The 26,699-nt window shown below is 34.8% G+C and overlaps 1 protein-coding gene across 1 annotated transcript; it reads left to right on the forward strand.

Moving 5' to 3' along the window:
* Positions 1–958: 958 nt before the first annotated feature.
* On the forward strand, positions 959–24,998 carry RGS18 (regulator of G protein signaling 18). The gene is made up of 5 exons (XM_045536066.1): positions 959–1,335; positions 1,778–1,879; positions 2,939–3,000; positions 22,002–22,168; positions 24,623–24,998. Exons 1-5 carry the CDS (start codon positions 1,217–1,219, stop codon positions 24,878–24,880), a joined length of 708 nt encoding a protein of 235 aa, XP_045392022.1. The 5' UTR covers positions 959–1,216; the 3' UTR covers positions 24,881–24,998.
* The last annotated feature ends 1,701 nt before the right edge of the window (positions 24,999–26,699 follow it).

A 26,699-nucleotide genomic window follows, 5' to 3' on the forward strand; every position in this document is an offset into this window, starting at 1 on the left:
TAAATCAATCATTCAAAAAAACTGAAAGTAAAGTAAATTTTCCTTTGGATTTGTATAACCTGGCTTTTCACATATACCATTTTAGATTAATTAAAACATTCACTGCTGAAGATCAAGCTCTTGCAAAGACTAAAGCACATACTACTGGTGATCAAAGGCTCTGATAATTCCAAGTCTTTCACTGACCTCTCTCTGGGACTTCGCAAGAATAAATCACTTAATATCTGTGATCTTTGGTTTATTTTTCTATAAAATGTGAGTTATAGACTAGATCAGTATTTCTTAGACTTTTAGATTTCATAAAATAGTGAAAGGAGTGTGGGCTAAACCAATTTGGAGTTGTCAACATTTCTTTTTGAATAAGTACGTAAACATTCAAGCTGCCATCTCCATTTAAAACATCTCATTAAAAAGAACATTTTAAGAACAAAAGAATCAGGAGGGCACATTCAAAATAATACAGTCTTGTATATTAACAAAAAAAGAAAATGCAGATTTAAGAAAAAATCTTTTCCTATCATATTTTTTCACTTTATCACAGACTGATAAAAATTTCAAAAATCTCTATAATTATTCCATGGACATGTGCTTAAAAATTATTGAATTAAATGCTTTCTACTATCCTTTTCAACCATAAAACTCTGATCTATAGTCTTATTTTCATACAATATGTTAAACAAATGTAATTAATGTTACAAAGCATTATGTCAATTAAATATGATTTTCCTAAATCAATGTAATGAAAATAAGAAAAAAATACTTTTTTTAAGAACAGGGAAAATGTCTCCTAATGTTTGATGTAATACTTTGCCGCAACACACTTTAATACGCACTACACACGTTAAAAAAAATTTTTAAAAAGTTCCTGTGGGAAATGACAGTGTCCTTTGGGTCTATTAAAGCACCTTCTGGTTGCACAAACTTGAAAGAGAAGTTGAACTGTGGTAATACTAGTCTTTATCTTGGAGAACAAGAGTCATTTTGCAAATTTGTGGTATCATTTCCCTAAACAACTCGAGACGGAATTGTACTTCAGTTCTCCAGTTCTACATTTTTGCAGAGGCAGAAACACAGGTTTTGACTTTTGTTTTTGTAGGCATTGCTGAAAGAATTGAAATAACTTTTTATTCTACCATGTATAACTATGGAATAGTATTAACAAGTACACCAGAAAAGGATGTAATAAATTAGAATCTCTTCATTTTAGCGAGAGAAGATGGAAACATCACTGGTTTTTTTTCCTCAATTAAATATGTGTGAATCAAAAGAAAAAACTTTTTTCAAGTTAATACAAGGTTCAGGAAAAGAAGAGGCAGGCAAAGAAGCCAAAATCAGGTAAAATTATAAAATTTTAAGTCTTAAACTTTTGAAAACATGATTGAGTTTGAATAATTGTTAGCACTTACGTTTTAAATATCTGGTTGAAAATTTATTGATTGTACTGTTGCAAATGAAAAAAATGCCTTTTTATTTACTAAGAGTAGATAAATAAAATCTAAAGTGTTTTCATTAAAAGAAAATGTAACAATTTTAGCCACACAGAAGTAGTACAATCTTTATTAAAATATAATCTCAAATGCATGACTTTCACTGAGGAAAAAGAGAAACATATTTCATATATGCTATCCTAATTCTTCCATAAATATATTATTTAAATGGAATTCATGTGTGTGTGTGGGGGGGTGTTTACCAATTCTAAACTTGTTTGGTAGTTGGTGAGAGAGATTTTAACTGTCATCTCAATTGTCCTGAAGCTAATGCGGTTTAAATATTACAGAGCCAAGGAAAAAAGAAATAGGCTAAGTCTTCTTGTGCAGAAACTGGAATTCCATGAAGAGACCCACTCCAGTAGATCTGGGCCTTTGGCCAAAGAAACAAGGTGAATAACTTTTCATTATTTTAGGGTAGATTTTGCTGATTTTATCATTAAAGATTTAAGGAAAAGGAAATTAGGAATTTCTATTTTATTGGAAATTACACAGCAATATAAGGAAAGTTAAAGATCTCATTTCAAGAAACTAGAAATATCTCATAAAATTAAACTACCTTAATAGTTAGAATTAAATAATCATATGAACATTTAAAAGTGCTCTTTTAAAATTTTATACCTGTCAATTTAAATAATATACTTTATTCCTCATAACCTGATAAAATACTCATTAATTTAAGTTTTCACAATGCAATGTTATCACAGAGAACTATTCATCTCTTTTCTCAGTAGTTTGAAAAAATGCCCTAAGTATAACAGCAAGCGAAGCACAAATAAAAGATGTTTTATAATTTTTAGCATTTCTTTAATTCCAAAAGAAAACGGAATAGCCTTTTATAATAGTTTAATACAAATCCTTCCAAATTTGAATATGACCAATAAAAGATCGAAGAAAATATATTCAACTCTACATTATCAATATCTCTACAATATTTCTTGTATTAAAAATGTCTTATATTTTGTATCCCCTTGAAACTTCATTAGTCAAACTTCCTGTATCTGTTTAAAAAAAAAAAATTGCAGCATATTGTGGTTAGAGCTTCAAGGAAATTGCAGTAAAAAGTTTTTTTTTGTTTTTTTTTTCCTAAAAGATACTGTCAGTTTAGGTTCTTCATATTTGCTGAATTTAAAAAGATAGTTGACCTCATTTCTTTATATTTGGGGCTCTTTAACCTAAGAAATGATTAAGTTTTACTAAAAAATAAAAGAATTCACACACCCATAAGAAAATAATGCTATTTTAACATATCATTCAATAGGCAAAATCCAAAACAAAATTAAACAATGTTTTGAAATTTCTAATGTAAATGCAACTTTCATTACATTATAATCAAAGGAGAAACCCTGTGAAATAGAATTAAAAAGAGCAGTGATATAGCATATTTTAGAGCAGACTCATAGACAGACTTTCTGCAGACTCCATTATAAAACATTTTGTTTCTTGAACAGAGTCTCCCCTGAAGAAGCAGTGAGATGGGGTGAATCATTTGACAAACTGCTTTCCCATAGAGGTCAGTGGCATTTTCACCAAATACTTTATTCCTTAATGGAAAACTACAGAAAGTATGCATGTAATTGTACAAAACAAGCTGTCATAAAAAATTTTGTCTGATTGGTAATTTATAGTAAATTGATTTTTTTGATTAACAGAAGCAACTAATGGAAAACATTTTTAAAATAGTCTCATTTTGTTAAGAATTACTTATTGTGGATGAAATATTAATTATTTCTTTATACTCTAGTTAACAGTTTCAAATTTTTTAATTTTTCTGATTTTTTAATGAGACCATCAGTTTTATTAAATCCATAATTAGCAAACTAACCATATTATTTTCATTGTTCAGGGATTAAAAATTTAAAATAGTTTTTTTGCTTGGACATTTAGGAAATCCTCATGAAAATAATATTTGAAAAAATTTATAAAGTCTTCACCTTGCACTTCATATCAATCATGTATTTTTAAAGCAGAATTTTGTAGAAAAGTTAAGAATTGGTGTATCTCTAAGGTGGAGCTTTGTATCTGAGGTGGAGGGTGAGGACAGACACTGAGTACTCACTGCACTCTGCAACACTGTGACAAAGCGTGGCTTAGAAAGCCCGCTGCCTAGATTGCCGCTCTTTACGGCTGCAGTTCCCAACCCCCTGCTGTGGATCGGTACCGTCTGCAGCCTGTTAGGACCCCGCTGCACAGCAGGAGGTGAGCAGAGGGCGAGACTGAAGCTTCATCTGCATTCACAGCCGCTCCCCATCGCTGGCATCACCGCCTGAACTGCGCCTCCTGTCAGATCGGCGGTGGCATTAGATTCTCACAGGAGCACGAACCGTGCTGTAAAGCACATGCGAGGGATCTAGGTTGCACGTTCCTTATGAGAACCCAATGCCTGATGATCCGAGGTGGAGCTGAGGCGGTGATGCTAGCGCTGGGGAGCAGCTGCAGATACAGAGGAAGCTTGCTCTCTGCTCACCTGCTGTGCACACCCCCACCAGCTCCGCCTCCTTCCTCAGTTTCATGGAGAACAATTTTTCCACGGATGGAAGACAATTTTTCCGGGGGGGGGGGAGGGTGTCACATGCAGAGTTCTGCAGCCCCATCCCTAACAGGCCAGGGACAGACTGGTACCAGTCCACGGCCTGGGGGTTGGGGACAGCAGGTTTATATAGCACTGCCAGTGGGTTTCACATTCTAAGGTGAATACTGGAAGAAGGGGTTCCTTTTGCCAAGGGAGCTAGGAATGGAGTAGGTGTAATTCAGCCTCAAATACTCCAACTAATATAATAGCAGATTTTCTTGTCTGGCCTCATCTTCTGTTTTCTTCTGTCTCTAATTGTTCAGCTTTCTACAAGGTCTTGGTGACCTGTTCTTGATCTCCTGAATTAGCTGACCTAAGAATTCTGCTTCCTCAGATTATCCCTGAAGACTTTTCCTCTTCCAGTGAAAATAGATGTCTGCCTACTAATTGTAATACTGACTCATAGAAAGCAAATATAGGTAAAGAAATCAAGGCTTAAGTTTAGATAAGGATGTAATCCATGAGAATGAAGAGTAGTAAGAAAGAAAGTTTATTCTGATGAAAATATAACTTGTCACTCCTTTCTCCTTATGTCCCCTTAATGCTACTGTCACTCTCTATTTTGGGATCACTCTCTCTAATGCACCAAGTTTTCCTCATTTCCAGTATCCAATAATTTCTTAACTATTGTTAAAATTCTTTCCAAATATCTGTCAAATTTATCCCATCCTCACTATCTTGCTACCACCATCCAGATCTATTCTTAATAGATTAATTACAACAAACTGTGTGAAACTTCCCTCCATAATTCATGTTCCCCCAATTTTTTTATCTCCTCTTATATCCAACATTTTGGTACATCACTGTGCTTAAGTCTCTTCCCCAGTCATAGCAAGGAAAAAAAGACAAAGGGATGGAATTCAGTTTTTTACAATTTGACTATCTGTTATAATAGAAAGAACCAGATGTAGTTTCATCTAAGGATTCCCAAACCTAGCATGTCCCCTTAAAAATATTAAATGCTCAAATAATATAACTGAGTTTGTTGCTAGGAAAAAGTTAGTCCCAAGGAGATTCGAGTTTTAGTTTTCTCCTGCAACATAAATGGCTGCACAACCTTAGTGAAGCTCCCCAATCACTCTTTCAGCTTCCTGGACTGTAAATGGAGATAATGTTTTTAGCTCCAATAGAAATAGATTTCTGTCAGGATTAAATGAGATAATGAGTAGGAAACCAATAAATCTTAGACACTGTACAAATGTCAATGATTACTGCCATTATGAAAAATAATAATTACCAACAAGTTTAATAATTTTTTTCTCTTTCTAGTCTACTCCTAACTGGGTAGTCATCAGTTAGAGGATTAAAATTTCAATTGATAGTAATATATAAACTGGATTTATTTCTTTAACTTAATAAATTGGTATATAATAATTTCATCATACTCTCATTACCCATTCAAAGTGAAGAAAGATTTAGCAGGGTAATTAGTTCTACAAGAAATCCTCACCTGACATTCTATATTCATTCTTTCACCAGTAGTCAAGACCAAGTGGACCAAATTGAATCTGTTGCTCTCTTTTTTTCTCTACTGATAGAAATATTAAAGAGCTATAAACTATCAGCAATTTAAATCAAAAGGAGATAACATGAATAAAAGAAAATCAGCACTGATCCATTTGGACAGTATTATCATCTTGCATGACCAAAGTGCTAAATAGATTATATTGAATTCACAGAAAGTTATCTTACTAGTATTAGTTTACTCAGTCCAAAAAATCCAAGTATTTAATATTTCACTGCAACACCTGTTGTAATATTAAATTATAAATCTTAAAGTAATCACCTAAAAAATCTCTTGGTTGCAATGTTAAATTCAGTTAATTTCTATTGACTTGCCTCCAGGAAAATATATATATATATATTTTAAGAGAAATATCCTATGCATACATGTGCACACACACACACGCGCGCACACACACACACACTCTCACTCTCTCTCTCTCTTTCTCTCTCTCTGCAAGAAAGACCTTGCTATGTCAAATTTTATAAAATTTCCCTGTGCTTAAACATGTAATTTTCTCAAATACTGTATGTCATGTCTATAAAAAGGAAATGGAAAGAGTATTACATTTAGTCAAATGACAAATGAAGTGATAAATCAAACAAAATACAATGGAAATTTAAGCATTCAGTTTGACAAAAACAGCTGATACTAAAACCACTGTAGAATGATTATTATCAGCTTTAGAAATGGACCTACGGAATAAATGGCTCCTACCCTAGGTTTTAGAAGATTAATCAAAATTCACTAGTTGGACAGAGAAAGAAAATGACCATCCAAGCAGACAGCCAATATAGGCATGGGACATTAAATAGTGCAATTTATTTAGGGAATTAAAAACAAAGTAATTCTTTACTGAGAAATATAATTTGAAAAAGGCTTAGATGACAGGCAGTAGACTGATGAGACCAAAACTAAAATATCACTGGTTTTGCTGTATTTCTCAGAAACCAAAGGATTCAGGGAGGTATTTCCATACTTCTATTTTATTCAAATTTTATTCATGTAGTTTAACTCTTTTTTGAAAAAAAAAGTGAAAATACAAGTAAATCTGAATGCAGTATGGACTTCAGTTAATAATGATATATCAATAGTGGTTCGTTAATTAAAACAAATGTACTATACCAATGTAAGATGTTAATAACAGGGTGAAACTGAACTGGAACATATGGGAACTCTGTATTACCTTTGAAACCTTTTGGTACATCTAAATCTAATCTGAAATAAAATGTTTTTAAAAAATGAACTCAAACATGTTATATAGTAAATTTTAACATAATGAAGTCCATCAATAATTTAACTTCTATTCCTCATTTGTTTCTATGCAGCTATTAGGCTAATTTTTCTGCCATTCTTATTTATTGGCAAATTTTTCTGAATTTGCAAAATGATTAACAAAAGCCTATCATTTAAAACTACACATATATGTAAATCAGTAATTTCTGAATGCTATTTAATAAGAACAAAAATACTAATAAATAAAAAACCAGTATCAGACTATATCTGTCAGTCATAATCATAAATTTTGTTGGTCTTCATCAGTCTTCTCATTGACTTTATAAAAGTAAATTTTATCAATTTGAACTTATACAATTAATGCTAATAAAATATTATATATTATATACAGATATGTGTGTTTATTTGTATACATACATGTATATGGTTCTAAGTCATCTTTGAAAGCAAAATATTACTGTTGAATAATACATAACTTTGAAAATAATTGGCTAGTTTTTAAAATGCTACAGAACTTGCAATATATCATATAGGTTTTAGAAAATCCTTAAAAGAGTTTAAATAGATGTATGCAAGAATTCAATAGGCAAAGTAAAAGGTAATTCCGGAGCAGAGAAAGGGCATGACAAGGGTTAGAGAAATAAGAAATTTTGACATAATCTGGAAAAGCAAGCAGTTTACTTTCACTGAGGCAGAGTAATGAACAAACACCTTGGAAAATCAAGTTAGGGGCAAACTTGGGAAGAATTTGTGTGTTAGAAAGCTACCTGTGATGGATAGAAGGGTAAAACTCTCTGCATGTAATGTGGACTACCTACAAGTTTGTGGTAAATATACAAAAGCTGACCTCAAGGTAAGGACCATTTTGGAAGGAAAATGGATGAACTTGGTGACTTATTGATTGAATGTGTGTGTATTCTGTAGAATGAGAAGATGAAGGAATAGAGACAAAGAAAAAGGATGAGCCAATGATCCCTATATTTTATTTCCATAGTAATAGGATGGTAATGATGCCTCTTATAGACAACAAATAGAGGTGGATGAACAAGACTTACAAGAACTTGTAAGAAGATAACAGGTTAGAGTTTGAACATGTTTAGTTCGTGGTAAACCTTATCAGAAGTTTTGCAGGGTTTTGTAGGTGCACAACTAGCATGTGGAAGAGTGACTGGTTTATAGATATTTTCCAATCATTTCATACAGTTGATAATTGAAGATTTGAATTAGAATGTTATTTCTTATGAGGGGAGTCCTTATCAATAAGAACATCTTCCCATTACTCCATAATTGTTTTTCCTGTGCACTTTTTCCCCAGTCATTGCAAATTATTACAGTATCTTTCACATTTTTATTAATGAGTATTTACTTGGACTTTTTAACACCCTGAATTATGGTTCTACTAAGTATTTTCTGAGAACAATTCATAACATGTAAGATACAGTAGAATATGTAAGTCGTTGCATTCCTTTGATTTAAAAATATGACCTGATTATATTGCAGAAAAGACTTATTACTGAGTTTGAGAGGACTGCAGGAAATGCGCACTTCACTTTTTGGGAAGGAAATGAGTACTTCTTCTTACCCTGTTCACCTTGTGGCTTTTCAAGTTGCCCTTCCCAATTTTCAGTTACCAATTTTCTGCAAGATAAGGGATTCCCCAGTGTTCCACAATGTTAACTTTCTGACTCAAGCTGACCCATAACACTTAATTTCTTAATCTAGCTAAAGAATAAAAACAAATAAAATTCAGTCCAAATTATAATGGCTCCCATAAATAAGTCATTATTATAAAAGAAACCACAACATTCTATGGCAGGCCAGAATTACGAAGCCAAATATTAAAGACTAAACAATGCAACCCAGCACTTAGGATATTATACAGTACTTGGGTAACTTCAGAGTTTCTTGACTTTGTTTCATTTGGTTTCTTGGCATCGGAAAAATACTCCGACAGATGCCAGAGTTTCAATTTAGAAACATGCAATTACAAGCATTTCATATTTGTATGACACATCGAGCCAGCTTCTTCCAGTGTGAATTCTAATCCCAGGTTCTATCAGGCACTTTTGGCAGCTGCATCCACCACTGCTGCCTTCTAAAGCACTGTTGAGTAAGTTACTGCCTCTGCGTGAGAAATGGTTCCATTGTAACCTGACTTAATGCAGCTGCCCAAAGAGAGCATGAGAAATAGGAAGTAACTAATACGTTGGGATAATCTTGCACAACATAGCATATTACTTTTTAAAAAAGTAATTTACTTAAAATTTTAAATAAATGAACTCTTTTTTCCATTATCATGCATTCATTTCTTGAATTAGCATTTATTTTTCACTATTTTTATATTATGCCAACAAAACCCATTCACTTTGGTTAATGCATCATGAGCTCTCCCCGCAGTTTCCTTGTTAGGGCTTTGACTTCATTTCGAATGTCTGTGTCAAGCTCAAGACTAACCATGGCAACAAAGGGCTTTTGCATAATATTCCAGAGCAAGCAGCTGGCACAGAGTCGACACTCGTGCCTTGTGAATTTGTAAAGGACTATATTTGAAATAATGTTTATGTTATTTTCTGGAAGACTTCTATTTGAATTTCATGCAGGGTGATTTTCCTCTTCTGCTTCAAACAGAATTAAGTCACTTGCAATTGTCCTTCTTCAGTCCTTGGTTCATATATATCTATCTTGCCCATTAATTTCCATATTTCGCAACAGTAGGGACTTTGTTCTCTTTTTGGCAGGTTAGTGGTAAAAGTACTACAATTTTAAACAAGATGAACCGGGGTTCAAACACCTGGCTATCTTTTACCAGCTGTAAGATTTAGGGCAATTTAACTCTCTGAACATCAACTTCATGTATAAACATGAGTATAACAAGACTTACTCCAGAGGGCTGTTGTGAAAATTAAATGGAATTGTGCCAGTAAAAGGCATATAGCAATGTGCTAGAACCTTAACAAACAACACTTCTAACTATTGTATATAATAAGCTTTCAAGTATATAATACAGTCCTCATGTTCATACTGTTTCAGAAATAATTAAAAGATAGGTAAAAAGTTATCTCTGATAAGTAACAATTTCAGTTGTCTATCATATGGACGATTCCTTTTAGCTGTCAGTACAAAACATTTTATTATAATTGATATCTATTAATAAGAAAAGTAATGGCTGTTATCCTTCCAAAATCATGACAATTATTTAGTAAGTCATTTTATGAATAATCTGGTATTTAAAAACTAATAAATTCATACTTATGCATGACATATAGCTAGAATACAGTAAATTGAAATTTAAAAAGTCCATCCCTTAGCTGGGGTCAGTGCAACTTTATTTATAAACCACATAAACAGATAATTACTTCTTTTTAAACTAGATCTGACCTGAAACAGACTGTTCTCTCATTGTAATATAGCAAGTATTTTATTTGCCTACTTTGCTTTTTGCATTTAAATAGTAACAGAGGATCAAGTAAGGACAAGCTAAAATTCCTCTTACTGTGAAATGGAGAAAGGCAGGACCTGTATCATCAACAGAGGGAACAGTAACACCCAGTGATGTGCTTTTTAATATCAGCATGGGGCACATTTCCATATGAGAGCTTTTCTTTTTTATTAGAGTTACCTAAAAACGTTCTCACAATCACTTTGTTGTCTTGCTTCCAATTGTTTCCTAATATCTAGTCAAGAAATTCTTTTCTGAAATCTACTTTATAGAAACTACCAACAAAGCATACCAAGATACTGACCCTTCAATAAGAAACAAGAAATTCTCAAATTCTATTAAAAAATATAAAAGCCTATCAGTTATAAAGATAGTTATTAGAGAGGAATTGAGAGAACACAATGTTTTTTAGAATTTAACCCAGTGAAAATGGATATTAATTTTGAGGAAAAAGGATAAGGCTTTTAGAAATTTGGAAAAGGAAGGAAATACAGGTGCTAAGCAGCTGGTTTCTACTACACTAAATATTCATCAAGGGGAAAGTTCTCAACAAGAAATGTTTTTAACAGATCTGGCCAGATGCTGGGGCTGACTACTTAAACTTTTACAGAAGCCAGTTGGTGTATAGATGGTTGTTTTGTTTTTATTTGGCTTTTAAAGACCTAAACATTGCCCCACATTTCAAAATTCTACTTTGGTTACAATTTAGGGTTTGAAAGGCATGTTTAGTCTTAGTCTCTGTATTTCCTTCCAGATCATTATAGAAGAAGTTAGAGAAATAAAGAGAAAGATTAGTAAAACCAGAGACTAGGCAATAAAACTATTTCTTAAGTTATATAAATGGAAAAGGAAGAGATTTCCGAGCTGCTGTAATTAGCAGCCAAATGATACTTGCTCAGCTGACTTCACAAAGCCATCAGCCTGAGGCTCCCGTTTCACCTGAAGTCTTGGGAAGATACTGCTGTTTAATTTTCAAAAATTAAAGGAGTGTAGTCTTGGACAACAGTAATGGCACAAACTGCTTTTGTACAAGTCCAAGTACTGAGATGCAGATGGTGAAAGGAATTTTGGGAAGGAAAATCAAACAGGAACACACTGAAGAACAACCCAGTGGGTGCTCATATGCTAATAAGCCACAGCGCAACCAGCACGTGGAAAGCCTTGCTGTTTACTTCAGCAGTTATTTTGGTAGATAAAACATTAACTTCACTCTGAAAGCCTATATATTTTTAGGTATTTGGAGAAAATCTACTATGTATCAAAATGCTTCAAAGAACCATCGTCCATCTATATTTCCTTTTTACATTCTGAGAAAAGCACAAAGCTCACTGTGAGAAATAAACTTTGAAAACAATACAGTGAGTCAGAGAAATAAGCACAATTAAATATCACTCACATTGATCACTTGCTTCTTCTCAGTGGTCAGAGTTTGCTGACTCATTCGGAAACCGCTTGGGACTAAGGCCTTCATAACACAGTTGTGTTGGACTAGGCATTATCTTTCTAGCATCTGGTGACTGGAGACAAGTTCTGAAAGTTGCTTGTCAGTCTTGCAATGCGCATTCTTCTCGAATTCTTGGTGAGCCGCACCTTCCATGAGCCCCCTGGTTTCTTTACCAGCGTCTCACTGCTGACATCTGGTGGTCAGGGTCGATGTACCGAGGAAAAGGAATGACAGGACCTCTTTCAGGACCCAGTGGAAACTCCAATGGGAGAAGCTGTGGCGTAGAAGAGGCGCATGTCACCTGTTCACTATGGCAGTCACTGGAGTCATTCCATATTATAATGCTTAGGGATGTCTGTAGCTTGTCATGTCTTTTCATGACTACTGATTTCTTAAACATTAAGTTCCTAGAAGTCTAATATATTAAAAAGTTTGCTAACAACATTAAAAAAAAAAGATGTCTCATGATAATGAGGACAAGTTCTACATAGAGGAGGAATTTTTTATTAATGGTGACATATAAAGCATAATTTGAGGACTATTTTGGTTTCCTGCTGCTGCTGTAACAACTTATCACAACTTTAATGATTAAAACAACACGATCTTATTATCTTACAGTTCTGTAAGTCAGAAATCTAGTATGGGTCTCATTAGAATAAAATCAAGCCTTCAGCAGGCTCTTGTCCTTTTGGGAAGGGTCTAAGAAAGAATCCTTTTTCTGCTCATTTGGGTCATTGGCAGAATTAAATTCTTTATCGTTTCAGAACAGGTCTTTCTTCTCTTGCTGGCTACAAACTGAGGGCCATTCCCACTGGTGTGGTTTGGATATGGTTTGTTTGTCGCCACCAAATCTCATATTGATATTTGAACCCCAGTGTGGTGGTGTTGGGCGGTGGGGCCAGGTGGGAGGTGTTCAGGTCACGGGTGTGGGTCCCTCCTGAATGGCTTGGTGACTTTCTCAGTGAGTGAGTTCTCACTCTCACTAGACTGGGGTGGTTCTCAGAGGAACGATTTAGTTCCCAGAGAGGGAGTTGTTACAAAGCAGAACACCCCCTGTGTTGGGTCCTTTTTTGCACATGCAACTTCTCCTTTCACCTTCTCCACCATGTTTTGACGCAGCACGAAAGCCCTCACCAAAAGCCAAGCAAATGTCTGTGCTGTGCTTGTTGTATGGCCTGAAGACCTGTGAGCCAAATGAACCTCTTTTCTGTAGAAATTACCCAGCCTCAGAGATTCCTTTATAGCCACACAGAAGGGACAAAGACATTCACCTTCTAGAATCGACCACAGTCCTTGGCTCACCACTATCTCTTCCATCTTCAAAGCCAACAACAGAGACTCAAGTCCTTCTTATGTCACACCTCTCTGACCCACTCGTTGGCCTTCGTCTTGTACATTTTTTTAAAGATGGGGTCGGCTGACTTTGAACTGGGCTATAGTGAACCTCCTGTCTCAGTCTCCCAAGTAGCTGGGACTACAGGAGCACACCGCCACACCCAGCTTTCTATTTTTACGGACTCATGTGATTCGGTTGGATTCACCCTGATAATCTCCCCATCTCAAGCTCTTTAACAATAGTCACAATAGCACAGTGCCTGTTTCCATGTAAGGTCTATAGTCACAGATCCTGGGGATTAGGGAATGGCCATTTGTGGAGGGGTATTTTTCTGCCTACCACAAGAAACATTGCCTTCCTGAGAGACAGAATTCTATATTTTTTTTTTTTTGAAAAGTGAAATCTGGGGCAATTAAACTTATCTGAAACTAAGTTTCCTCATCTATGAAAATTAATATAGGACATATTCCAGGTATCTGCTATGAAAATTAAATGAGGTAATGCATATAAACAATAATTAGCCTTCAAAACCTCTAAATATGTATTAATGCAAAACCTCTTAGTTATTGCCATAATTCTGCCAATAGAGATTCATTCATCCTGCTTCATTCTATATGGAACTTTTTATATTAGAAATAGTTATTGACCATGAGGAACAGTTCTAGAGAACAGTGAATACAAGAAATGGAAATATAAATGAAAATGAGTTGAATAGACAAAGAAAGTTATTATTTCTATATTTCATAATTTTTCCATCTATAATGCCAGAGTGTTTGCTTTTTCTTTATAAATTGCTAGATTTAATATTTTAATGTGTTGTTCAGAATCTTTGCATCTATGGGCATGTGACATTTTGGTGTGTGATCTTCTTTCTCTTTTCTTTATTTCTTTTTCTTTTTTTTGTTAATGAGGGGATATAATATTTGTCAAGTTTTGGTATTAGAGTTATTCTAGTCTTGTAAAATGAGATGGAAAGTATTCATCTCTTCTCTGTTTTATGGAAGAAATTGCATAAGAATTACAGAATTAGAGTACTTTCTTTTCTTAAATGTATTATGGAATTCATCAAATATGTCCCCAAAGATTTTTTTGGTGGGGGAGATATTTTATTTAAAAATCTATTTATTAATTGATTTAAGGCTATCATATTTTCCACTTCTTCAGTGTCAGTTTGGATAGGTTTTATTGTTTTTTAATCAATTTGTCCATTTCATATAAGTTATATTTACTGACATAAAGTCATTCATAATATTCATTTTTTATAATATCTGTAAGATCCCTGGTAATATCCCTGGTTTGCTTCCTAATATGAAACAGTCTTACTAAGAGTTCTATACTTTGGCTTCGTTAATCTTCTCTATAGTTTGTTTTCTATTATGTAGACTTTTGCTCCTGTTTTTATTTTTTCCCCTTCTAATGTGTTTTTGTTTTTCAAGCTTCTTAAAGTGGAAACTTAGATCTTGATTTTTATAACCTTTTTTTTTTTTTTTTTTTTGAGACAGAGTCCCACTCTGTTGCCCGGGCTAGAGTGCCATGGCGTCAGCCTAGCTCACAGCAACCTCCAACTCCTGGGCTCAAGCAATCCTCCTGCCTCAACCTCCCGAGTAGCTGGGACTACAGGCATGCACCACCATGCCTGGCTAATTTTTTCTGTATATATTTTTAGTTGTCCAGATAATTTCTTTCTATTTTTAGTAGAGACGGGGTCTTGCTCTTGCTCAGGCAGGTCTCGAACTCCTGAGCTCAAATGATCCACCCACCTCGGCCTCCCAGAGTGCTAGGATTACAGGCGTGAGCCACCGCACCCAGTCTAACCTTTTTCTTATAGTAGTACACCATTTCATGCAATAAATCACCCTCTAACTACTGTGTAAGCTGCTGTTTACAAATTTTGATGTGCTGTACTTTTGCTATGATTCAATTATAAGTATTTTCTAATTTCCCTTATGATTTTGTCTTTGACATATGTATTATTTATAAGTGTCTTGTTTTATTTCCAAATATTTGGAGCTTTTTTAGCTATGTTACAAGTGTTGATTTTTAATTTAAACCCCTTGTAGGAAAAGGACACATCTGTAAAATTATTCAGCATTTGAAATTTATTTAGACTCATTTTCTGTCCTACCATATAGTCTACCTTGAATAATCTTCCTTGTGCACTTGAAAAGATGTGTTGGGTATAGTGTTTTGTAATTGTCAATTACGTCAATTTAGGTAATAATGTTGTTTACACTTTATATATTATTGATATTCTATTTTTCTATCAATGAGTGATAAGAATTTAAATCTACAACCCTAATTGTGGTTTTTTCTACTTCTTCCAGTTTGTTAATTTTGCTTCATGTATTTTGAAGCTCTGAATTAAGTTTATATATATTTAAGATTGTTATGTACTAGTAATGACTATTTTATAATTATGAAATAGAAATACTACTTATTTTGAAGTCACTTTGTCAAGCTACATAGGAGCTCTTTAATCAGATTTCTTATTTTTAACCTCTTCATTGTAGATCATTTTCATTCTTTTTCTGATACTTTGTATTTTATGTGTCTCTTATGGCCAATGTATAGTCTGGTGTTAATTTTTAATCCAATCTGATAAAATCTCTGATTTTTAATTTGAGTGTTTAGTCCATTTTCAATTGGAATGTTTAGTCCATTTAAATGTTGTACCACCATTGATATAGATGTTATTGCATTTAACACCTTACTATTTATTTTCTGTTTGTTCCATCATTTTGTTGTTGTTGTTGTTCCTTCTTCCCTTCCTTCTTTAGATTAAATAATTTCTATCCAACTGTCTGCCAGTATACTCATCCCTTCTTCTGCAGTATTTAATCTGTTGTCATGCTCATCCGATGAATTTTTTATTTTAAATATTTTACATTTCAGTTCTAGAATTTCAATGTGATTTTTTTTATAATTTCAATTTCTCTGTTGAGTTTTTGCATCTATTCACTCATTTTGTCTTTTTTAACCTTGTGTGTTTCAAGGTATTTATAATAGCTCTTTTAATGTTTTTGTTTGCTCTTTCTAACATTTTGGGTAATTTGTGATCTGTTTTTATTAATATTTTGTTGTTATCAACAAACAATATTGATAATAGGTCACAGTAGAAATTTATTTGCATGCCTAATAATCTTTTATTGTATATGAGCATGGAACAAGATATAGGAGTCTAGAATGTTGAATTATTTTTCTGGCAGTCAGTTAAATCGTTGGTGGTTCATTCTGGCCAATGTGATCCTTTAAACCTGCTCTCTTTTAGAGTTTTTACTGTACTAGGACAACACCCCAACCTCAGGCATAGTATTTATACCAAAAGCAAGGGCTTCTTGGGTATCTCTTCTGTGGCTGAGCCAGAAATCGAAAGTCATCTGGACCTGTGAAAACTCTCATCTTTCATTTGCAACTCAGTCCCACAGCAGCTGGACCGTTCTGGACTTCACAGCATTTTCCCTACCCATGTGCAGCCAAGCCCCCAGCCAAGGATCTGAAGGAAAACTGCATGCAGACTGCTGGGACCCCTTGTGAAGCTGATTCACTGTGCGCTGGCTACCAGGTTAGCCCAGGGCATCTTGGGCTGTGATTTTGACTACATGCGCAAGTCCAGCGAGACAGGACACACACAACTGGTTAAGCAAAGCAGCTTCATTACTTACAAATAGGCAGCAAGAGATAGTAGGAGTCTACTCTGCACACTGAGCTGCTCCTGCAAGGCTCAGGAAGGCTGCTGAGGGTGGAGAGAATCTTGTCTGTGACGTTCCAGTGGCACTTGAGCTAAGAGACCCCAGAGATCATCCTGCCCTGGGTTTTATATCCCAGGCAGGAATTGCTGTTTCTAGGGGGCAGGGAACAGATCCTTTCATCTCAGAATATTTTATTCCCAGCATGTTCTGCAGTTGTTCTTGACAACTCCAAGCAGACAGGGGAGGCAGTTGGTAAACTGGCTTGGTCCAAGGATGCCTGAACTGTCCTGCACCCATCCACGTTTCCCTTTTTGTCACTACCCTGACTCACAAATTCCAAATGCATCGTGATTCTCAAACTCTCATCTCAGTCTCCTCAGTTCAGCAAGTCTTTTTACTCCATCTTCATCCGTTCCAGTCTTAAACGTGTCCCAGGGCAGAAAGCCAGAGTAAACCTAGTGCTCACATCATGTGTTTCTCTTCTTACCTGTTCTCAGTCTCTGTCGCCAGTTGTACTCTGCTTGAAAACTACTGCCTCACTATTTTGTCCAGGTTTAGAGTTATTCATTGTTGGAGGACAAGTCTGATTCCTGTTACTCTGTCTCAATCCTCCTCTTCTTTATAATTTGATAGTAATATTTTCTTTTATTTAAGGTAGGACTCTATAGATTAAACATCAAATCAAATACTGTCTACCTTTTAAATTGCTGGTACCTAGTACCTAGACCAGTGTCTGGAACACAGCGTGCAATAAAAACTTTTTCAGTGAATTAATGACTTATTCAGTGAAAAGTTCAGGAAACAAATAAACAAATGTAATAACGTAGGTGAGCAAAGTTAGGAATGCACCATTGAATTAAGAATCTTTCTGAATAATTCATAGGGATATCTAAGAGGGAGCAGAGTACCTCCAGAAGAGTTTGTCGGCTTATCTGAAGTTGTATAAACTGACAGCTACCACAAACTTCAGCCTTGCAAGTTCTCAGAATTTATGTTGTCATCTCATTAGCATGCCAGGAAGGACCCAAATCTCAGTAGAAGGCTCACATTGGCAAAACTCATGAGGCTAAGCCCCGACCTAATAATATATTAATAGATTCAGAAATAAAACTGTCACTGGTAGCCATTTCTCTACCTTTTCATATGCCCAAAGAAGCCAAATCATAATAAAAAATTTGATTGTGAAAGATGAAATTAGAATATTAATTAAATGTTTAATGGCATCTGGCTAAGATAAGGATCAACTTATTAAATGAATTGGTATAATTTTTATTACATATACTTGTCCATATTTACAATAGGACAAGATTTTTTGAGTTTTTGTGTTACTTTTTGCTTTTTAATGTTTGCTGGCTCTGATTGTCAATTTCTTTTGTAAATATAGGTCTGATGTTTCACTGAAAATACAAAGCATTTTCTGAAACTATTTCATGTCTTTAAATGAAATTATATATTTTTATATCAATTCAATTATGTATTGATTATTTCTTTTAATAAATAATTTTGAATGATTTCCTCATGCTGGGTACTGGGGATTTGGTGGCAAATTGGACAATGGTCTTTATCTTGTGAATCCCACAGCGTTGCATGGGAAACAAAAGTTAACAGGCACCCAATATGATATTTTAAATGTTACTCAGTGTGCTAGGAAGCCGTATCTGAAGGACACCTAACTTATTCTTGAGAGATTGGCAAAGTCTTTGTAGACAAGATGACCTCTGACGTAAATCTCAATGGACATGGACGGTAAGGATTGGATTAATGAAATTACTTTGATGAGATTAGAGTAGGAAGGGAAAAGTGTATCGAACAGGAGCTAAAGCTAAGTAAGAGATGCAGGATCAGGGCATCTGCACAGAACTATGTGTATTTCCCTATGACTAGAGCTTAGAGTGTAAAAAAGATAGTGAGAAGAGAAGAAGGGCATTATTGCAAAATTTTACCAGTGAATAATCACAGTGAAATGTGTACTATAAAAGATACATCACTGACTAGATGGTGTAAAATAAACTAGGAGGTTGGAGGCAGAAAAATCAAGAGAAACCTGAAGTCAGAGTCACTGGTTAGGAGGTTCTTATAATAATCTACATGGCACAATTCTGGTCTGAATAAAAGTAATTACAGATTGTATAAAAATAAAAAGACAGATGCAGGATATATGAAAGTGTTAAAATTGAGAACATTTGATTGTCAACTGTGCGGGAGGTGAGAGGGAAACTGGGCATCCCCAAGGATAAGTGCCCAGGTTCTGGTTTAAGTCCCTGAGTTGACGGTGCCATTGGACAGGCCACGTATGCAGGGAGCATCTTGGACGAAGATGATAAATGCAGCTGCGACGTGACTATTTGGATGGGCGATTCCAGGGAGATGTTTCCCACATGTTGGTTGATGGGAGCTAGTGGCTCAGGACAGGGGCTGGAGATGAGTTCTGAGAATCAGCAGCATAGTGATCGTATTTGGGTGATGCAGTGATTTTCCATGCATGGGATTTAAGGGAAGGATGAAAAAGAATAAGCTGAGAAGAAATTGGAGATGCAACAGTCAGAAGGTGTAAAAGGAAACTCAGGAGTTTAGGTGCCATCAAAGAGAATTACAAGCAAATCTCTACCATGCCTACTGTTGTAAACAGATAAAGTAACATATGGACTGAAAAAAAAAATGTTCACTGAATATAACATTAAGTCAATTTGGAAAAAATAATTTAAGTAAAATGTTGAATAAAACCATATTTAGCATGTTGGGAAGTAAATGAGGTAGAGGGGATTAAGAGATCAAGCGTAGAAAACTTAAAGACTTTATATTGGTAAGAAGAAAAGATGTGAGTCAGTAGCTAGAGGAATATTTGAAATCGAGAGAAGATTTTTTTAAATGATTACTTGTAATGAAATTAAAATCTTTTAATGATATCAACATTGAACTCAGAAAACTTTGTTGTTTTCTAAAATTGTTTGTAATACCTCATTTTGCCTCCAGATGCCAACAGCATGTATACAATACAGTTGGGAGTAAGGAAAAAAGAGTTCAGGAAAAATGTTGGAAGAGAAAACAGTGGAATAGAGATGAGAAGGGGAAAATAGAAGAGGACAGAAAAGAGAATGCAAAGAATAGAATTGTAGTGAACATGATATTCAGTGGGGAACAGAGGACGTTAAACCAACACAGACAATTGCGCAGAGAAATAGACTAGGCGATGTGGTACCCTGCAGCCCTATGAGAAAGAGTACTTGAAAAAGAAGGGGGCAGTTTTATCAGATGCTGCCAGCTTACAAGTGCAGATGGGGCTTGTAACATTTCCTTCATAATAACTTACCTGCGACAGGAGAAGAGAAATAGTCTGTAACTAGAGAGTGAGATAGAATCTAAAGAAAGATTGCTAAAAGTTATTTAAATCCGACTAAAGAGTGATTTCCTCTGAGAAAATTTATTTGAAAAATCCATTAGAAACATATTTCCCTTCCCTCAATGCTTTTACAACACAACTACCACACAACCAAGCAATTTCACTTCTTGGGACTTAACCCAGAGAAATGAAGACTTACCTTTGCATAAAAATGTCCTATACATAAATGTTCTTAACAGCTTTATTTATAATAACCAAAAAAATAATAGAAAGCTAGAAATAGCATGTACATCCTTCAATGGGTTCCTGGTTGAACAAATGGACAAATGGTAGAATATCCACATCATTATCATGGTGCATTAGTACAATACAGCAATGCAAAGAAACAAATTATTGATAAATACATCAACCTGGATGAATCTCCAGAGAATTGTGCTGTGTGAAAAGTTATCCCAAATAATATATAATATGTGATTTCATTTATATAACATTCTTGAACTGACAAAAATTATAGCAAAGAAGGACAGATTAGTGGTTCTTAGGGTTAAGGAGGAGTTGGATGTGGGAGAGAGATGAATATGGTTATAAAAGGGCAACATGAGTTGTAATATTCTATATCTTGACTTATCAACTAATGTCATTTCCTAGTTGTGATATTTCACTATAGTTTTGTAAGTTGTTAGGTTGGTGAAAACTGGAAAAAGGATACATAGGGATCTCTCTCTCTTATTTCCTATAAGTATATATTATTCTATAATTTTATCAAAATAAAGAAGTTTAATTTTTAAAATCCCTATAAGCCAAAAAAAAAAAAAAAGTAGTTGATAGAGCCTTAGTATTGAAGTCAGATTTTCTTAGGTTTGATCCAAAGTCTGCCACATTTTTAGCTACATAAACTTTATCTGGCTGAGCCTTCAATAACTGAAAATCATCAAGATTAGCATCATCACCATCACAACCACCACCACTGAAATCCTTATGAAGTTCTTACTATTTGCCAGTGACTGTTCTAAACACTTCGCATGTTCTAACACATTTAATGCTCTGAACAGCCCTATCAGGTAGGTATCATTATTATTTTCATTTTAAGGCACAGAAAGGAAAAGTAATTCACTCAGGGCCACATAATAACTCGATGAACATGAATTTGAGCCAGGTAGTCTCCACAAGACGCGATACCTGCCCCTGACATTTAATGGCGCTCAAGACATAGGTGAAAAAAAAAGGCCTCATACTATATGTCTAAATGTTCAAGAGTTACAGATCAAGCTAACAACTGTTTAAATATATATATTTAATCCTTCTACTTTGACAAATATACTTTGTAAAAGATTACATTCGAATTTAAAATCCTCAGTATGTTCCATACTATAAATATGGCCTTCCTCATTTCTCTCTCCCCCTGTGGTTTTTGTCTACACTGAGAGGCCTCCGTGTGCCTTTGAGTAGACACTCAAGGCTGAAAATTAGAGCCCTGTCCACACTTGGGCCTCAGGGTGTGAGTGGCAGTGAGTCAGTGCCCTTTGGTGCATGGACTTGGGAAAGAGGTCCGTGTGCAGCTTTGGGGCAGAGACTCCCAGGACCCTGGGTGCCAGAGGCACAGTCTAGAAGCCGGGATAGGTTCCGAGGGGAGTGGCTCCCTGGCTGTGTAGAATAACCCCTCACTCTCCGGAAGGGGCGTGGATAAAAGGCACATAAAGCGAGGTCCAGTAGGGCTCCTCTTACTCTTAGGTCTAAGTGTGACACGGCCTTATTTCAACAGGAACAATACTTCCCTTTCCTAGTTGTGGAAACTACATGAAGCCCACCACGTGTATTGTGCAAGATATGTGCTGTGTGCTGCGTTAGATGGAAGACACAGCTTTTCTGTTACTATTTGCAGTAGTATTTTAATATCAAATAGTATATTTTCTCAGCATTAATATTTTACAGTTATTATTTATTTTCATGGTAGATGGACTGGAGGCTTTTACCAGATTTCTTAAAACTGAATTCAGCGAGGAAAACATTGAATTTTGGAAAGCCTGTGAAGATTTCAAGAAAAGCAAGGAACCTCGACAAATTATCCTTAAAGCGAAAGCAATATATGAGAAATTTATACAGAATGACGCTCCACAAGAGGTACAGTAAAGACGATTGTAAAAATTTATAACTGTTTGAAAAATTTTTTAAGATAATAAGAATTTTATTTTTAAATATGGGAATGTTATTTTTCCAAACTTATTTTATAAATTGTGTTTATAATTGACATACAATAATTGTACCTGCTTCTGGGGTACAGTGTCTACTGTTCTGGGCTACATTGTATGAGGATCAAATCAGGGCAGTTAGCATATGCGTCACCTCAAAAACTCATCATTGCTTTGGTGGTCATAACATTCAATATCTCCTTTCTAGCTATCTTAAAATACACAATACATTATTATTAGCTATTTTCACCCAACCATGTTATGTAACACCAAACTTACTCTTCCTAATGATAACTTTGTACCCACTGACTAACCTTTCCCCCATCCCTCTACCTCCCCCCGCCCTCCCAGCTTCTGCCGACCACTGTTCTACTCTCTTCTTCTATGAGATCAACCTTTTTAGGTTTCACGTATGAGTGAGGTCACACAGTATTTGTAGTTCTGTTCCTGGCTTATTCCACTTAATGCCCTCCAGGTTGTCCATGTTGCTACAGATGATAGCATTTGGTGTTTTTAGTAGCTGAATAGTGTTACTTTATGTACATATACCACATTTTTTTAAATTCATTCATCTTTGGTGGACATTGAGGTTGATTCTGTCTCTTGGCTATTTTGAATAGTGCTGCTATAAACGTGGGAATGTAGATATCTCTTTGACATACCATTTGGATATATACCCAGTAGTAGAATTGTTGGATCATATGGTAGTCCTATTTTTATTTTTTTAGGAACCTTCATACTGTTTTCCATAATGGCTGTACTAATTTACAATCCCACCAACAGTGTATAAAATTTCCCCTTTCTCTACATCCTTATTATTTTTTGTCTTCTTGATAATAGCCATTCTGACTGGGGTGAGGTGATATCTCATTGTGGTTTTGATTTGCATTTTCCTGATGTTTAGTGACGTTGAGGATTTTGTCAATATGGCATTTTGGCATTTGCATTTCTTCTTTTGAGAAATGTCTATTCAGGTCTAAATTTTTGAGAGAATCTACCTTCATCAAATTAATACCCCCATACATTCAACCAGAAAGTTTAGGATTTTGCTGATGCAAAAATGGTCATTTATATAGATTTTTACATGTATATAAATACAATACATTGTAATATGTTATCATAAAATGAAAGGTTTAATTGAAGTCACTCCTCAGAATGATTTTCATTCCAGATTAAGAGTGAATACAATTAATTGCAAAGTTTAAATTCATTCAGTTATCCATATTAATCACCTTAGCACAAGCAACCTCATGTAGAAACTAAAGATTTCTATACATGATGAAAGGCAAAAGATATCAAGAAATTTGTATCATATACCATTTTTATTTTAGCTCATGTACCTATACACAGTTTTGTTTGCCCAAAAGGGTTTTTCCTCTACTTTAATACAAGTTAAAAGAAAATCTCATAATGGAGAGATGAGGTAAAGCTACCTGGCAATGGTTCAAGTAAAAAAAAAAAAAAATAGTGGTTTTCTTTGACTCCAAACTCAATATGAGGTAATTGTGTGATGCAATTGCTGAAATGGTTATAAGACTAGCAAATATTACTTGACTGTTCTCATATGTTAATTAAATAGAGTGTCTATGTTCCTATTACGTGGCCAAAAATAGTGCTTCTTCACTGAGGTAGAGAACTGGTAGTCTGTCACTGTTTAAAGTTTTATTTGACTATAAATTAGTACTGCCCCCAGGGTAAATGTGTCTATGTGGGTATCTTTCCACAAAAAAAAAATGATGGTTCTTTTTTTTGTTTCAATGTTTCAGTCTTTTTTTTTTTTTCTCAATGTATCATTCTGTCTTCCCCAAGCCCAACCTTATACAGAGATTAAAAACAAAAGGGAGCTAGTTACACTTGTCATCCATAAGGGAAAAGAAAGGGCCCCTACATGAAAACTTCCCCCCATCAGAATCTGATATTTCGACAGCGCTATAATACAAGGCGTTAAAGAATTTTATCTGTAAAAGACATTTATACTTTAGCACATGTTTGCTTATACGACAGCATCATAACATAATAAAATGAGCACTGGGGTAAATAGAAGCCCCATATTGAAATCTCAAATATGCCCCAAGCTCCTTGTTTCCCATAACTCAAATAATTTAACCTCTGTGAAGTTTAGTTCCCATTTTGAAAATGAGTGAGTTAACCTAATGATCTCTAGGATACTTACCATTGCAATATTCCATTATTCTAAATTAGCAGAGAGTAGGAAGTACCAGGAGCATAGGATGAGAAGAAAGAGCCAAATAAAATCCTAATCCAGAACAGATCATTGGATCCCTAGACCCATAAGAGGACTCAAGCATCTAGTACATCATGCCCCTTCCAACATTGTATCAGTCCTGTACTGACAATAATTACACTTTTTTTTCTGTTTATCCAGGTTAACCTTGATTTTCACACCAAAGAAATCATTACTAAGAGTATCACCCAACCCACCCTCCACAGTTTTGATGCTGCACAAAGCAGAGTGTATCAGCTCATGGAACAAGACAGTTACACACGTTTCCTGAAATCCGACATCTATTTAGACTTGATAGAAGGAAGACCTCAGAGACCAACAAATCTTAGGAGACGATCACGCTCATTTACTTGCAGTGAATTCCAAGATGTAAAATCAGATGTTGCCATTTGGTTGTAAAGAAAATTGATTTTGCTCATTTTGATGACAAACTTGTACATCTGCTTCTAACATATAGCATGTTTATGTTAAGGAATGGTTACATCTTTTTTTAAATAAACTACATCATCTGAAAGGATTTTAAAAATGTAAATCAAAACTTTTTGCTAACAAAATACACACTGTATCTGCCAATATATTCTGTATGAATCTTTCTTTTGACATCATTCCATTCATAATCAGAAAACCTTTTTTCTTAATTAAAAGGCAGTAGAGAAGTAATAGAAATGTTTTATGAGGTTGTGGAATTATATAAAGGTTAAACTTTTGCAAAAGTGTCAATGGTTTGATCAAATATCTAGTTTGGATTTTTTTCTAGATGTAAATAGCATTAATATTCAGATATCCATATGTCCAGACAGCATTTTCCATAATGACGCATACTCTCTTTCTCTCGGTAATAGTGTAGAAATGATCTAGTTCTTACAATGGGAGAGGATGAACATGTGTTCTTGGGTTACTAACTCTGGCTCAAGAATAGTGATACATAGTTTCTAGTTACAAGTCAGCAACAGAAGCTTTTTTGAAGACACATTCATGCCTACAGAACTCTCAGGTTCCGCACAACCTAGGTTGATGAGTGAAAATGAGGTCCGCATTTGGACTCACTCCTGCAAGGGTTTTAACAGTTCTATGGAGCACTTCTGGCCACAGACACATGACCAGACTGTACATAGCTCCAGGTTGGGACTGAGTGGATTATCTTCTTTCTGGCTAAGAGATCTTGCTACTAAAATATTAGGCAATCAGTAATTTGAATGATGACAAGAGGAGGCTTTACTCAGGAGTAATTAGGTCTCATGTTTGGATTTTTGGAGCTGCAGTAGAAATTATAAATGAGAGGAGGTGAAGCAGCAAGATGCTTAAGGCCCTGGCGATTTGGGCATCTGCCACATTGGTTCATATTCAGAGAGTCCTCTCCCATTGGTTATCTTGTTGTTACAATCTCATTTAATACTATTTTATTCAAATAAGATTATACTAATAAGTATATATGTCTCTATTTTAGGGAAATATTTAATTTTACATGTGGGTTACGTGGTCTGAAAATACCTGTATTTAAAGATGCCATAAATTTGGCTTTGGGAACTGTTATAATTTTAGTTGAAATGTGAACTATAATAACTTTAGATCTTCCATAGTAATAAGTACTTTAAGTTTTCTCATTCACAGAGCTAAGTTTATTTAGCTCTCAATGACTACTTATTACCCTTCCTGTTATCAAATAAGAAATAGATACATTTTCTTATTTTAGAATGATATTGGGATAGAAAGTATTAATTGAGGTATTGTGTCACTGATCTGAATGCTAAATCAGTTCTTTATACTTTTTTGAATGTGAAAAAAAATATGCATTTCAAGATCAACTAAGAAAGTAATTTTAAATTTTTCTTTGATTTCTATTTTCTTTTTCTGTGAAAGTCTCTTTTCGTAGAATTTTATTGTTTCATACACAGAGTTGACTTGATATGAGACTTCTGATTTCATCAGAAAAATCATATGCTTATTTTAATGGCATTTTCTGGTATCACAAATAGGTATTATATAGCTTTCCATTTGTAATACTTTTCAAAAGCATCTAATCTCTTGATTAAATTATGAGACATTCAGTGAGACAATTCAAATTCATACCAGGACTTCGTGATGAAGTTAATGCCTACCTTCAAACAGCTTGCTCTTTGCAGAGAAAAATAACATGGACAAATGCAGAAAACAAAAGTAACGGGGAAAGTGAAAGAAGTAAATTTGTACAGGCAGCACTGTACGTTAGCTGAAAGAA

Source organism: Lemur catta, chromosome 23, assembly GCF_020740605.2.
Source record: "Lemur catta isolate mLemCat1 chromosome 23, mLemCat1.pri, whole genome shotgun sequence".
NCBI classification, from domain to species: Eukaryota; Metazoa; Chordata; class Mammalia; order Primates; family Lemuridae; genus Lemur; species Lemur catta.

Excerpts from the sequence above, each read along its gene's own strand:
- RGS18 (XM_045536066.1), top strand. The coding sequence starts at position 1,217 with ATGGAAACATCACTGGTTTTTTTTCCTCAATTAAATATGTGTGAATCA. Across the intron at positions 1,880-2,938 it reads CCTTTGGCCAAAGAAACAAG|AGTCTCCCCTGAAGAAGCAG; the intron begins GTGAATAACTTT and ends TTTCTTGAACAG. Across the intron at positions 3,001-22,001 it reads CAAACTGCTTTCCCATAGAG|ATGGACTGGAGGCTTTTACC; the intron begins GTCAGTGGCATT and ends TTTTCATGGTAG.